At 44.9% G+C, this 15,877-nt stretch overlaps 1 protein-coding gene across 2 annotated transcripts in view; it reads right to left on the bottom strand.

Moving 5' to 3' along the window:
- Positions 1 to 14,517, bottom strand: part of cadm2b (cell adhesion molecule 2b) — a 302,946-nt gene extending 288,429 nt beyond the window's left edge. For both annotated transcript variants that reach the window (XM_063050208.1, XM_063050209.1), the window contains exon 1: positions 14,487 to 14,517. In XM_063050208.1, coding sequence (XP_062906278.1) covers positions 14,487 to 14,502 — 16 coding nt within the window. In that variant the 5' untranslated portion in view covers positions 14,503 to 14,517. The remainder of the gene's footprint in view (positions 1 to 14,486) is intronic.
- Positions 14,518 to 15,877: the final 1,360 nt, after the last annotated feature.

The following is a 15,877-nucleotide window of genomic DNA, read 5'->3' as shown; positions in this document are numbered from 1 at the left end:
TTTCTAGCATGCGTTATTCATTAATTTGAGGCAAAACATAACTAGATGTATTTAAATGGATAATTCCCATATTTCAAGTTTTTTATGGCATTTATCTGGCCCACTGTCCGCTCATTAATACGTGACCCGGATCACTGAGGCAAAGAGGTTGCCAACCCGTTTTACATTATATGTCAATGTTTTGGATGACGGAATTGATGGCTTTGTGGCAAATTTTGCAGAAGGTATGAAGATAGGTGGAGAGGCAGGTAGCTTTGAGGAAGTAGAGAGGCTATAGAAGGACTTAGATTAGGAGAATGAGCAAAGAAGTGTCAGATGGAATACAGTGTCAGGAAGTGTACGGTCATGACTTTGGTAGAAGAAATGAAATCTGAGGTACAGAGGGATTTCTAAAGATTAAATTGCAGCTTGAAACTGTGATGAGGAAGGCAAATACGATGTTAGCATTTCAAGTGGTCTAGAATATAAAAGCTAGGATGTAATATTAAGACTTTATAAAGCACTGGTGAGGCCTCACTTTGGAGTATCGTGAGCAGTTTTGAACCCCTATCTTAGAAAGGATGTGCTGACATTGGAGAGGGTTCAAAGGAGGTTCACAAAAATGATTCCACGTTTGAAAGGCGTGTCATGTGAAGAATGTTTGATGGCTCTGAGCCTGTATTTACAGGAATTCAGAAGAATGAGAGGTGACCTCATTGAATCCTATCGAATAGTGAAAGGTTTTGATAGAGTTGAGTTGGAGAGGATGTTTCCTATGGTGGGGGATTCTAAGACCAGAGGACACAGCCTCAGAATAGAGGGGCTTCCTTTGAGAATGGAGATCAGGAGGAATTTCTTTGGCCAAAGAGCGGTAAATCTGTGGAATTCGTTGCCGCGGGCAGCTGTGGAGGCTAAATCATTGGGTATACTTAAGGCAGATGTTGATAGATTCTTGATTGGTCAGGGCATGAAGGGATATGGGGAGAAGGCAGGAGATTGGGGCTGAGAGGAAAATGGATCAGCCATGATGAAATGATGGAACAGACTCCATGGGCCAAATGGCCAAATGGCCAAATGCTGCTCCTATGTCTTATGGCCTTATGGTCTTAAAAAGTCGACAGAACATTATGAGCTGAAGGGGCCTGTACTAAGATGTGTTGTTAGAACACAGAACATGACAGCACAGTACATGCCATTCGGCACACAATGCTGTGACGATCTTTTAACCTACTCTAAGATCAACCTAACCCCATAGCTCTCCATTTAATGTTTTTTCTACGTTACTCATGTTTTACTCTTTTATATTCTATGGGCAGAGCACATAATGGCGATGATGATGATATTCTATGCTCTGTGTCGTGTGACGGAGGAACCAGAATCTGGCTTATTATCTCTGACTGACGTGAAATACATTCTATTGCAGCAGTGGAACAGTGCAAGAAGGAATACTATCAGGGTTTTAAACAATAGTGCTTCTCAAAATGTTTTGAAATGTTCTTATAAATATACTAAACCTAGGAAATCAGTTTTACATAACAGTGAAGAATCACGCCATTCTGATTGGTGTTTGGAAGGAAGAGTGGTGATGGATATACTGGGCAGCCAACGGGAAAATTGTAGGGTGGTAGGTGATAAAACTCCCAGGATTCTGTTCTTCCAGGCTTAGCATCCCCACCAGCCTGTGAGAGACAGCAGGTTAAACTGCTCTCTTCTGCTGTGTAACAGAGGGGGGTATTGTAATGAGGTGAAAGCATGTAGAAAGGAAGGATGGAGCCACTTAAATGAGGAGAGCTCGCTAATTCTGAAGCTTTCAAAGTGGTGATATTATTTGCATTTTTTTCATTCCCACAGTGAAGGAGTGGGTTTTCTCTCTGTTAACCTGCTGTGATGTTTTGGCAGCACACCATACACAGAATTTGACAATGATCAGGGAGTTTGGAAGTCTATTCGTCAAATATCACCCTTTGGGCTCAAGAAAGCAACATAATCTAACCAAATCTCCCCAGAACAGTTCAGGAGAATTGAATACCACATTACCAAATCTCCCCAGAACAATCAGGAGAATCGAGAACCACATTACCAAATCTCCCCAGAACAGCTCAGGAGAATCGAGAAACACATTACCAAATCTCCCCAGAACAGCTCAGGAGAATCCAGAACCACATTACCAAATCTCCCCAGAACAGCTCAGGAGAATCCAGAACCATATTACTGAATCTCCCCAGAACAGTTCAGGAGAATCGAGAAACACATTACCAAATCTCCCCAGAACAGCTCAGGAGAATCGAGAAACACATTACCAAATCTCCCCAGAACAGCTCAGGAGAATCGAGAACCACATTACCAAATCTCCCCAGAACAGCTCAGGAGAATCCAGAACCACATTACCAAATCTCCCCAGAACAGCTCAGGAGAATCCAGAACCATATTACTGAATCTCCCCAGAACAGTTCAGGAGAATCGAGAAACACATTACCAAATCTCCCCAGAACAGCTCAGGAGAATCGAGAAACACATTACCAAATCTCCCCAGAACAGCTCAGGAGAATCGAGAACCACATTACCAAATCTCCCCAGAACAGCTCAGGGGAATCGAGAACCACATTACCAAATCTCCCCAAAACAGCTCAGGAGGATCGAGAAACACATTACCAAATCTCCCCAGAATAGCTCAGGAGAATCGAGAAGCACATTACCAAATCTCCCCAGAACAGCTCAAGAGAATTGAGAACCAAATTACTGAATCTCCCCAGAATAGCCCAGGAGAATCGAGAACCACATTATTGAATCCCTCTAGAAGAGTACAGAAGAATCGAGAGCCACTTTACAGAATCTCTCCAGAACAGTACAGAAGAATTGAGAAGCACACTAACCTTTGGCCTTAGTCCTGGTTGCAGCCACTGGAAGTACGAGGAGCGAGAGCAGTGGGTGAAGAGAACAGAAAGGAGGAGTTAGACAGATGTTGGATTAGTGCTGGCTCAGAGAAACTGTACCCCAACAACCTCCTGCTATCAGGTCTCCAGACAGCTGGACAGTTACTTGAGTGGGTACAATTTTTCTGACACCATTTCGCAGAAGCAAGCATCTATATTAGATAACTACACAGAATAACATGCAACACACAACACAGCTAACAATGTCTCAGCATCCCTCTCACAGGCAGAGGAAGACTGGGTGTATAAGATGACAGAGTGAACAGCCAGAGACTTTTCACAAGGCTACCATGAAGAGGCATAATTTTAGGTAATTGGAGGAAAGTACAGGGGGGATGTCAGAGGTAAATTTTTTACACAGGGAGTGGTGGGTGTGTAGAATGCCCTACCAAGATTGGCGGTAGAGGGAGATACATTAGGGGCATCTAAGAGAATCTTAGATAGGCACATAGATGACAGGAAAATGAAGGGCTATGTAGGAGGGATGTGTTAGATTGATCTCGGAGTAGGTACTGCGCTGTAGTGTTCTATGTTCCATGTTCTTCAGACTGAGACGAGTAGAGTTTAAGGGGAGAGAAAGGCATACGGAACCAGATGGGGAAGTGGATGGAATACCTGAGACAATAGAACCAAGGGTTCAAAAGCCAATAAGTACATTGGATGGAGGACTGAGGGGCATATGTACCAAATGCAGGCAGATGGGACGAGATTGGTGGCCACCATGGTCAGCATGCAGGAGATGGGCGAAGGCCCTGTTTCCATGCTGTATTGCTCCGTGACTGTCAGAGATGGGGAAGTTAGGGTGGTGTGGTGACAGCGGTTAGCTAAATCAGGAGGGAAAAAAGAGGCCGTGAGATGGATGTTGTAGGCAGAATCATAGTTAGCATAACGCCGTTATGGTGTCACAAACAAGAGGAAATCTGCAGACGCTGGTATGGTGCCAGTGACCCAGGTTCACATCCGCCACTGCCTGTAAGGAGTCTGTACGTTCTTCCCGTGACCGTGTGGGTTTCCTCCCACAGTCCAAAGACATACCAGTTAGTGGGTTAATTGGCCACATGAGTGCTGTGGGCAATGTGGGCTCACTGAGATGGAAGGGCCTGCTACTGTATTCTATCTGAGCATGATGGGGTTAATGTAGAGCTCAGCTTGATTGGCTATTGCTGGAGCCCCGGTATGAGGTCTTGCTGTGCCTTGGATTGGTAGGAAGCCCAGGAATTCTCTCCCATGAGCCACACAGTGTGAGTCCATCTTCAGCAGAAGACATGGTCCACAGGACTGTATCCCTTACTTCAGAAGGAAGGCAGCCCAAGGTTCGGTGAAATATATTGAGCGAGCTGGGGCTTTTCTCGTTGGAGCGAAGGAGGATGAGAGGTGACTGGATAGTGATGTACAAGATGATAAGAGGCATAGATCGAGTGGACAGCCAGAGACTTTTGCCCAGGGTGGTAATGGCTAATACAATGGGGCATAATTTTAAGATGATTGGAGGAAGGGTATAGAGAATGTCACAGGCTTTTTTTAACACTGTGGGTGGTGGGTGTGTGGCATGCCCTGTCTGGGATAGAGGGACAGGCAGATACATTAGGGACATTTAAGAAATTCTTAGATAGTCGCATGGATGATAGAAAAATGAAATGTACTGTGGGAGTGAGTTGTTAGATTGATCTTAGAGTATTTTATACGGTTGGCGCAACATTGTGGGCTGAAGGGCTTGTATTGTACAGTACTGTACTGTTCTATATTCTATGAAACCTACTCAATCTTCCTCTGCAACATCTGAGGTATCAGAGACAACATGACTGGCGCTGGGAGAAGGGAAGGGAATGCCAGCAGGATGCGCATGGAACACCTCAGGGATCTCTCCAAGGAAGAGTTCCCAGGGTCGCTGATACAATGTCAGCATCTCATTCCACCCTTAATCAAGTCATTTTCTACAAAATTAGTTTCCACAAAAAGCCCAGCCACATTAATTTTGAAAATGAATGTTAGAAATGACAAGCCATTTATGGGTTATATGCTTGTACATTTATCACAGGTTAACACCTCCGTTCAGAGAGAGAGAACGTCCTACAAACACCTTAACAGTTCGACACTGGTACTCGTAGTGAGCACAAAACAGATAACGAAACGGGTGAGCAAACCTCTGGTGCACTGTGGTGATGGACAGAGGCACTGACATTTTGTTGTGCCCCAGAAGAAAGCTCCCACTCAGGGCTCCCTCAGAACGGGTGGTCCCATGATGATTATATGAGGGGCTTGTCCCCTTGAGTATGACAGACCGAACCCTATGTGTCCTCGCTCGCCTAACACCATCCATCTGATACACTGAGTAACTCCTGGACCGAGCTCTCCCAATCACATCCTCCCTCTAGCAGTAGTGTCTCCAGGAGGCATCGCCTCAAGAGGGCAACACTCGTCATCAAAGGTTGCCAGCATCCAGGGAATGCCACCTTCTCACAACTTCCACCGGGCAGGAGCTACAGAAGCCTGAAGTCCCACAACCACCAGGTTCAGAAACAGCTACTTCCCTTCAACCACTTGGATCTTGAACAAACCAGCACCACCCTAATCACTACTGTTTAGTAATACTGTGACCACTTTGATCACTTTGCACCCAAATTGACTTTTATTATACTAATTGTGTTCTTCCTTGAAAAAACTGTGTATAATTCTTTTTTACAAGGAATTGTCCCAGTCCATTGTGGGTAAAGCCCTCCCAACAAGCCCACACGTCCCAATGACACCAAAGTGATCAATTCACCTACTAACCTGTACGTCCATAAGACCAAAAGACAAAGGAGGAGAATTAGGCCATTCAGCCCATTGAGTTTGCTCCACAATTCCATCATGGCTGATCCCACTCAACCCCATTTACCTGCCTTCTCACCATATCCTTCAATTCCCTGACCGATCAGGAAACAATCAACTTCCGCCTTAAATATACTCATGACCTTGGTCTGTGGCTAAAATTATTCCTCCTTACCTCTGTTCTAAAGGGTCACACCTCAATTTTGAGCCTTTGCCCTCTAGTTCTGGATACCCCCACCATAGGAAACATCCTCTCCACATCCACTTTATCTAATCCTTTCAACATTCGATAGGTTTCAATGAGATCCCTCCCGCATTCTAAATTCCAGTGAGTACAGGCCCAAAGCTACCAAACACTCCTCATATGTTAACTCCTTCATTCCCTGAATCATCCTCGTGAACCTTCTCTGGACTCTCTCCAATGATAAAACATCCTTTCTGAGATATGGGGCCCAAGACTGTTGACAGGTCTCCAAGTGTGGCCTGACTAGAGTCTTATGAAGACTCAGCATTATCTCCTTGCTTTTATATTCTATTCCCCTTTGAAATAAACGCCAACATTGCATTTTGCCTTCTTTACTGCGGATTCAAAGTGTAAATTAACCTTCGGGGAGTCTTGCACAATGACTCCACAATGAGTCCCTTTGCACCTCTGATGTTTGAACCTTCTCTCCATTTAGATAATAGTCCACACTATTGTACCTTTTACCAAAATGCACTATCATACATTTCCCTACACTGTATTTTTTGTCCATTCTTCCAATTTGTCTAAGTCCTGCTGAAATCTCATTGCTTCCTCAGCACTACTAACCCTTCCACCTATCTTTGTATTATCTGCAAACTTTGCCATAAAGTTTGTTCAAGGACATCTTCAATCTCTCACTGCTGCACTGGGAGGTTCACCTGCTTCAAAAATGTGACCATCATACCAGAGTTCAAGAGCAGGGTGAGCTGCCTCAATGAGTATTGCCCACTGGCACTCACATCTACTGTGATGACAGTGCGTTGAGAGGTTGTTCATGGCTAGAATCAACTTCTGCCTGAGCAAGGGCCTGAAGCCACTGCAATTTGCCTATCAGCACAACAGGTTTACAGTGGACGCAATCTCACTGGCTCTCCACTCAGCTTTGAAACATCTGGACAACAGCAATACTGATGTACATCAGGCTGCCTTGCTGATCACATCTCAGTGTTCAACACGATCATGCTCTCAGTTCTAATCAACAAGCTCCAAAGTGTGGCCATTCGTACTTCCCTCTGTTACTGACTTCCTCACCCGAGACCACAGTCCGTGCGGATCGGAAACATCATCTTCTCCTCTCTGACGATCAACACTGGTGCACCACTGCTCTACTCTCTCTACACCCATAATTATGCAGCTGGGCCATCTAGAAATTTGCTGATAACACAACTATTGTTGGTAGGATTCCAGGTGGTGACAAGGAAGCTTATAGGAGTGAGATAGATCTGTCTGTTGAGTGGCATTGTAACAACAACCGTGCACTCAATGTAAGACCAATCCTCAAAGAGGGATCAGAAGTGGAAAGGGTGAGCATTTTCAAGTTCCTGGGAGTCAACATCTCTGAGGATCTGTCCTGGGGCCAACATACTGGTGCAATTACAAAGAAGGCACAACAGAGGCATTGGGAGTTTGAGCAGAATTGGTATGACATGAAAGACTCTTGCAAACGTCTACAGATGTACCATTCTAACTGGTTGCATCACCGTCTGGTATGGAGGGGTGACTGCACAGGATAGGTATAAGAGGCAGGAGGGTGCAAATTTAGCCAGCTTCATTATGGGCATGAGCCTCCCCAGCATTGAGGACATCCTCAAAAGGAGATGCCTCAAAAAGGCAGCATCCATCATTAAGGGCCCCATCACTCTGGACATGGCTCTTCTCATTGCTACCATCAGGGAGGAGGTACAGGAGGCTGAAGACACACACTCAGCTCCTTCCCCTCTGCCTGAGTGGACATTGAACCCATGAACACGACCTCAATATGGTTTGCTCTATTTTCGCACTACCTATTTAATATTAATTTTAAAAAATGTATTTCTGATTATAATTTATAGATTTTGAAAATGAATATGTATTGCAATATATTGATGCTGCTTAGGAACAAATTTCACTACATATGCCAGTGATACTACTCCTGATTCAGACTCGCTGGCGGGAGGTGATCGGCAGGTGAGGAGAAGAGGAGAGGTGAGAGGGGAACCAGAGTGGGGAATGGAAGAAGAGGGAAGGGGGAGGGGGAAAACTATCAGGCATTTCGTCGCCAGGAATGCTGTAAAACACGGCAGTCGAACACGAGCACAGCAGACTTCTCTGTTGACAATGGAGCATTGTAAATTCAGCCAAGGTATAGAGTATTGTCATGGAAATCACTGAGCTTCAATCCCAGTGTCCACACATTTTAATTCCACGTCCCATTCCCATTCTGACATGTCTATCCACGGCCTCCTCTACTGTAAAGATGAAGCCACACTCAGGTTGGAGGAACAACACCTTATATTCCGTCTGGGTAGCCTCCAACCTGATGGCATGAACATCGACTTCTCTAACTTCCGCTAATGTCCCACATCCCCCTCGTACCCCATCCATTATTTATTTATATACACACATTCTTTCTCTCTCTCTCCTTTTCCTCCCTCTGTCCCTCTGACTATACCCCTTGCCCATCCTCTGGATCTCCCATACCTTTCCTTCTCCCTGGGCCTCCTGTCCCATGATCCTCTCGTATCCCTTTTGCCTATCACCTGTCCAGCTCTTGGCTCCATCCCTCCCCCCTCCTGTCTTCTCCTATCATTTTGGATCTCCCCCTCCCCCTCCCACTTTCAAATCTCTTACTAGCTCTTTTTTCAGTTAGTCCTGACGAAGGGTCTCGGCCTGAAACGTCGACTGTACCTCTTCCTAGAGATGCTGCCTGGCCAGCTGCGTCCACCAGCAACTTTGATGTGTGTTGATCCAATTTATTTACCTTGTTACATTGTTTTGCCTGCTTTGTTACTACCACGTGGTCAGCTACAAACAGCAGTTCCGCCCACCCCGCACTGTTAAGCATTCAACAATGCGTTGGTGTTCAGCAGACACACGGCCACTCCTGAATGCCTGAGTGCGGTAGTGTTGGTGCCATACGATCTGCTCCTTTTACACCAGGCACCGGCCCCCCGATCCTGGCGTGGATCACAGGACGAGGACACTACAGAGATTCCCGGCCCTGAATCGAGAAGCCAATGATATCGTCTTCTCATTGCTACCATCACACAGGATCCTGAAGACACACACTCAATGTTTTAGGAACAGCTTGTTTCCCTCTGCCATCAGATTTCTGAATGGCCTGTGAACCCATTAACTATTTTGTATACTTATTTTTATACTGTTATTGCAATTCATAGTAATTTTATGTATTACACTGTACTGCTGCAGCAAAACAACAAATTCCCCGACACGTCAGTGATGATAAACCTAATTCTGACATTGGTACAGCTGCAGTCACATGTAGCGTCCTAGAGTAAAATGCCAGAGAAACAGGCCCTTGGGCCCAACTAGTCTGTGCTAGTCCAAATTCCTTTTTGAGCTAACCCCATTTGTTCTTGTTTAGTCCATTTCCTTCAAAACCTTTCCTATCTGCATACCTGTCCAAGTGACTTTTAAATGCTGTTAATGTACCCACCTCCACCACTTCCTCGGGCAGCTTAACACCGTAAGACACGGGAGTAGAGTTTGACCATTCTCCCATCGAGTCTGCTCTGCTTCACCATTCCACAACGACTGATCTATTATCCCTTTCAACCCTGTTCTCCTGCCTTCTCCTCTTAACCTTCCATGCCCTCCACAGCCACCTGTGGCAATATATTCCTCAGATTCACCACTCTCTGGCTAAAGAAATCCCTCATCTCTGTTCTAAATGGCCATCCCTCAATTCTGAGGCTGTGTCCTCTGGTCCTGAACTCTCCCACTACAAAAAACATCACCTTCACGTCCACTCTGTCTAGGCCTTTCAATAGTTGATATCTTTCAGTGAGATTTCCTTCATTTTTCTGGTTTCATATTCTGAGCATGCTCAGGGTGAGGATCCTATTAAATTGCTTCCTCTCACCTGAAACCTGTTCCCTCCAGCTGCTGATTTCCCAGCTTTTGGGAATTCATCCTACCCATGCCCCTCATGGCTTAATACACCCGTATACATGATATAATGCAGACTGCGTAAGGCCGGCAGAGTTATTCACCCGAAGCGCCTTGATACTGTCACTGATCATGATGATCATGAGCCTTTTATTTCAAATCCCTGACCAATTCCGTGAAAATTGTTTATATTGTCTGAATCCCTCCTGTGGTGGGAGTCAAACTCATTTCGTTATCAACGACGTAGGTGGAACGAGGAACAAGGGAATCATGAGGGAATCTGAGCAGCTCGGGACTAAGTTAAAAAGCGGAACCAAAAAGGTGGTTATCTCTGGATTACTACCTGAGTCATGTGCAAATTGTAAAGGGTCAAGAAGACTGAGGGTTAAATGTGTGGCTCAAGGATTGGTGTGGGAGAAGTGGGTTTGAACTCATGGTAAACTGCCACCAGTATTGGGGAAGGAGGGAGCTCTGCCAACAGGACGGGCTCCACCTGAACCGTGATGGGACCTGGATCCTAGTGAATCGCATAGCTAGGGCTGTGGATAGGGCTTTAAACTGAATAGTTGGGGGGTGGTGTCAACAGATTGGAGAAGTATGGATAAAGTAAAAGAGAAAAGTGTGGATAAAGATAAAGAAAAGAAACAGAAAAAAAGAGGAAGTAAGAGTAGAGTGAAGAAAGGTCACGTGCAAAAGAAAAAAGATTACAAGATTTTAAAAGCACAATGAATATAAGGGCACTTTATCTGAATGCATGTAGTATTCGAAACAAGGTCAGTAAATCACTATAAAAGGGTTTGATTTAGTGGCCACTACAGGGAAGTGGTTGCAGGATGGAGAGGATTGGGAATTAAGTATCTAGGGATATCAGGTTATACGGAAGGATAGGTAGGAAGGTGAGGGAGGTGGGGTAACGCTCTTAATTAAGGATGAGATCAGGGTGATAGTGAGAGATGATATAAGATCAAAGGAGCAGAATGTTGACTCCACCTGGGTAGAGATTAGGAACAGAAGAGGGAAAAATATGACAGGTGGGAGTTCTCTATTGGCCACTGAATAACAACATTACAGTGGGACAGGCAATAAACAGAGAAATATCTGAGGCATGTAGGAATGGAACAGCAGTTATCGTGGGGGACCTTAACTTGCACGTAGATTGGGTGAATCAAGCTGGTCGAGGCAGTCTTGAGGAGGACTTCATAGAATGCAACTGTGATGGCTTTCTTGAACAGCATGTTACTGAACCTACAAGGCAATGTGCTGTCTTAGATCAGGCCCTGTGTAATGTGACAGGTAAAATTAATGATCTTATAGTTAGGGATCCTCTTGGAAAGAGTGGTTACAGTATGATTGAGTTTCTCATACAAATGGTGGATGCAATAGTTGGATCTAAAACTTGTGTATTATGTCTAAACAATGGAGACTACAATGGGGTGAGGGAGGATTTGGTTAGTGTAGACTGGGAACACAAGCTTTATGGTGGGACATTTGAACAGAGGAACACTTTCAAAGAGATTTTTCACAGTTCTTAACAAAAGCAAAGACAGTAAGGGTGGGGAGAGCCCGCCATGGATAACTAAGGAAATAAAAAAAGGCATCAAACTAAAAGCTCGTGCATACAAAGTCGTCAAGATTAATGGAAGATTGGGAAAACTTTAAAAAACAACAAAGAACCACAAAGCAAGCAATAAAGATAGTGAGAGGGAAGATAGATTAATGAAAATAAACTAGCACAAAATATAAAAATGGATAATAAACGTTTTTATAATTATACAAAGCAGGAAAGGGTGGCTAAAGTGAACATAGGTTTCCTGGAGGACAAGAAGGGGGAATTGATATTGGGTAATGAGGAAATAGCAGAGGCTTTGAATGACTATTTTGTGTCAGTCTTCACAGCGGAGGACACATCTAACATGCCAAAGAGAGATGTTATGGATGCGTTGAGATATGAGGACCTCAATACAATGGCTATCACTAAAGAGGTAGTGCTGAGCAAACTTGTGGGCCTGAAGATCGACAAGTCCCCTGGTCCTGATGGGATGCATCCCAGGGTACTGAAAGAAATGGCTTAAGTTATAGTTGAGGCTTTTGTGATAATTTACCAAAATTCTTCGGACTCTCACAGGTCTCGGTGGATTAGAAGATGACGAATGTCACGCCACTGTTCAAAAAAGGATGTAGGCAAAAGGCAGGTAACTACAGGCCAGTCAGTTAAACATCTGTAGTTGGGGAAATGCTTGAAGCTATCATTGAAGAAGAAATAGCGAGGCATCTGGAAAGAAATGGATCCATCAGACAGACACAGCATGAATTCAGCAAAGTCAGGTTCTGTTTGACAAACTTACTGGAGTTCTTTGAGGATATAATGAGCACAGTGGATAGAGGGGAACAGATGGACGTTATTTACTTGGATTTCCAGAAGGCGTTCAATAAGATGCCGCATAAAAGACTTATCCATAAGATAAGGATGTATAGAATTGGGGGTGATGTATTAGCACGAATAGAGGATTGGTTAACCAATAGAAAGCAGGGAGTTGGGATACATGGGTGTTACTCTGGTTGGCAATCAGTGGTGAGCAGTGTGCCACAGGGGTTGGTGCTGGGCCCACAACTGTTCACGATATACATTAACAATCTAGAGGAGGGGACCGAGTGCAGTATATCTAAATTTACTGATGACACTAAATTGGGTGGAAAAGCAAATTGTGCAGAAGATACGGAGAGTCTGCAGAGAGAAATGGATAGGTTAAGTGAGTGGGCAAGGGTCTGGCAGATGGAATCAAATGCCGGTAAATGCGAGGTCATCTACTTTGGAAGGAGAAATGAAAGAACTGATTATCATTTAAATGGTAAAAAATTGCAGCATGCTGCTGTACAGAAGGTCTTGGGAATGCTTGAGCATGAATCACAAAAGGCTGGTTTGCAGGTACAGCAGGCTATCAAGAAAGCAAATGGAATATTGGCCTTCATTGCCAGATGGATTGAATTTAAGAGCAGGAGGTTATGCTGCAACTGTACAGGATACTGGTGAGGCCGCACCTGGAGTACTGTGTGCAGTTCTGGTCTCCATACTTGAGGAAGGATATACTGGGTTTGGAGGTGATGCAGAGGAGGTTCACCAGGTTGATTCCAGAGATGGGGGGGTTTGACTATGAGGAGAGATTGAGTCAACTGGGACTGTACACACTGGAATTCAGAAGAATGAGAGGAGATCTTATAGAAACATATAAAATTATGGAAGGGGTAGATAAGATAGAGGCAGGAAAGTTGTTTCCACTGGTAGGTGAGACTAGAACTAGGGGACATAGCCTCAGGATTCAGGGGAGAAAATTTAGGACAGAGCTGGGGAGGAACTAGTTTTCCCAGAGGGTCTTGAATCTGTGGAATTCTCTGTCCAATGAAGCAGTGGAGGCTACCTCAGTAAATATATTGAAGACAAGGTTGGATAGGTTTTTGCACAATAGGGGAATTAAAGGTTATGAGGAAAAGGCAGGTCGGTGGAGGTGAGTCCATGGCCAGATTAGCCATGATTTTATTGAATCTGTGGAATTCATTGCCATGGATGACTGTGGAAGCCAGGCGGAGGTTGATCGGTTCCAGATTAGCTCGTCAGGGCGTTAGAAGTTATGGAGAGAAGGCAGGACTTCGGGGCTGAGAGGAAAAATAAATCAACCATGATGAAATGTTAGAGTAGATTCGACGGGCTGAACGGTCTAATTCTCCTCCTCGGTCTAATGGTTTTATAAGTGTTCCGCCCGACGTTGGAAAGAGAGATGTCAATCCGGACCCCTGCCACGGGCCTCCCCTCCCTCTGCTCTGGGTTTATCTGTCTCTCTCGCCGTGGGAAACCGAGAGGGTAATTTGTCTGACCCCGGCAAACCGCGCATCAGACCAACTTCAGATCAGTGTAAATATCTCAGCAAACAACCCCGCAAAGACTGGGAGGTGAAATTAAATAAAAATAATAAAGGAGGCAGCCAGTCACTTGCAATAAGCAGTGTCCTTTCATCTGCCTGGCTGCGATGTAGCGTTTCAGAGTGAGCCTCGCTCGGGGCAGACTGAGGCGGGCTGGACGAAATGGGAAGTGACAGCTTCGCCTCGGCACACCGCAGATAACAGGGCATTGCCCACAGCTGCATCTCCCGACTCACGCCGCATTCTTCTAAATCACCTCTCGAGGAAATTTACATTTAACCCGAGGTTTAATCTAGTGTACGCCTGATGGTGATTTGATCGGAAGAGTGAATGTGGCGGAGGAAGGAGCTGTCCTCGGCTGTCTGACCAAGCAGCACAATACCGGCTCGGTAATGAGTGATAACTCCCTCCCGTTAGGCCGTTTGTGGTAACCTATCTTTTTATTCTCTCTACTTCTCTCTACCTGTGCCCTTGTAATGCTACCGTGACACTGTAATTTCCTTTGGGATCAATAAACTATCTATTTTGGCAGTTCGTGTAACGCTGTTACGTCTCAGCGAACTGCGTTCAGTTCAGTTTGGACTTAGTTTGAACGAGTTCATACTTTGTCAGCGTGACCGCGTGGGTTTCCTCCCACACACCGGTTAATACCGACTCGTTGTGCGAGACGGCCCTGTTACCGTGTAATAAATCAATGAAATGAAACCACTTCCTACCCAGCTGTTCCGCCATTCGACCTGCACCGGACTACAGCCCGCCAAACCTCTCCCATCCATGTACCTATCCAAAACTGCTCCGAAGTGTTGAAATCGACCCTGCATCCGCCATTTCCACTGGCAGCTGGTCTCACACTGAGTGAAGAAGCTCCCGCTCGGGTTCCCCTTAAATATTTCACCTTTCACCCTTAACCCATGACCTCTGGCTGTAGTCTCACCCAACCTCAGTGGAAAGAGCCCGCCTGCATTAGCCCAGTCTATACCCCTCATAATTCTGTATAGCTCTCTCAAATCTCCCCTCACTCTCCCACCCTCCAGGGAATGAAGTCAGAACCTGTTCAACCTCTCCCTATAACTCAGCATCTCCAGACCCAGCAACACCCTTTTTCTCTGCACTCTTTCAATCTTTTTATTAATTTCATGGAATGAAAACATAACATAGCAATAATACAAATAGTAGGAGATACATTGTTGCACTTAAAACGAGTAATTGTAAGACCAAATAGTATAAATTGACAAAGCTCCCAATTATGTAGAATAACAATGAATAATACAGGGCAAAAAAAAACTGAAGAAAAATCATGAAAAAGAAAAAAAAACCCCATCCCAAAAAAAAACTAAACTAAACAGAATTAGTCAACTGAACTAAAAGACTTGGGCAATTCTTTTAAAATGGGAGAGAGAAAAACCTCAGTGTCGACGACTCCATTCCTCTCAACCAACAGTACAGAGAAATAAAATAAGTTTGGAAATGGTCAAATTACATCAAATGAAAATGCTGAATGTACTCTTTCAATCTTATTGATATCTTTCCTGTCGGTATAATAAATAAAGGCATCCGTTAGTCTTGCAAGACCATGGATCTGCGCCTGGAAAGTCTTCACTTCACTTCACGCAGGCCTGGGCAGCCTGGGCAAGGTTGTATGGAAGACCAGCAGTTGCCCATGCTGCAAGTCTCCTCTCTCCACGACACCGATGTTGTCCAAGGGAAGGGCATTAGGACCCATACAGCTTGGTACCGGTGTCGTCGCAGAGCACTGTGTGATTAAGTGCCTTGATCAAGGACACAACACGTTGCCTTGGTTGAGGCTCGAACTCATGACCTTCAGGTTGCTAGTCCAATGCCTTTACCACTTGGCCACGTGCCCACTGTCGGTAGAGTACTGTACTGTGCAAAAGTCTTAGCTACATATATATCAATGGTATATATAGTAATATATATACTATAGTAATTTTATGTGCTGCATTGTCCTGCCGCCACACAAAAAAACAAATTTCATGACAAGTGAGTGACAATAAACCTGATTCTGATAGGGGTCTCTGTTGTGGACTGAGAGTGGGAAGGGGGCAGGGAGAGGGGCTCACGATTGGGAAAAGGGGAAGGGAGAGGG

This window comes from Mobula hypostoma, chromosome 6, assembly GCF_963921235.1.
Source record: "Mobula hypostoma chromosome 6, sMobHyp1.1, whole genome shotgun sequence".
In the NCBI taxonomy this organism is placed as follows: Eukaryota; Metazoa; Chordata; class Chondrichthyes; order Myliobatiformes; family Myliobatidae; genus Mobula; species Mobula hypostoma.
The sequence above is the reverse complement of the archived record's forward strand: the minus strand, read 5'-3'. Positions and strand labels throughout refer to the sequence as shown.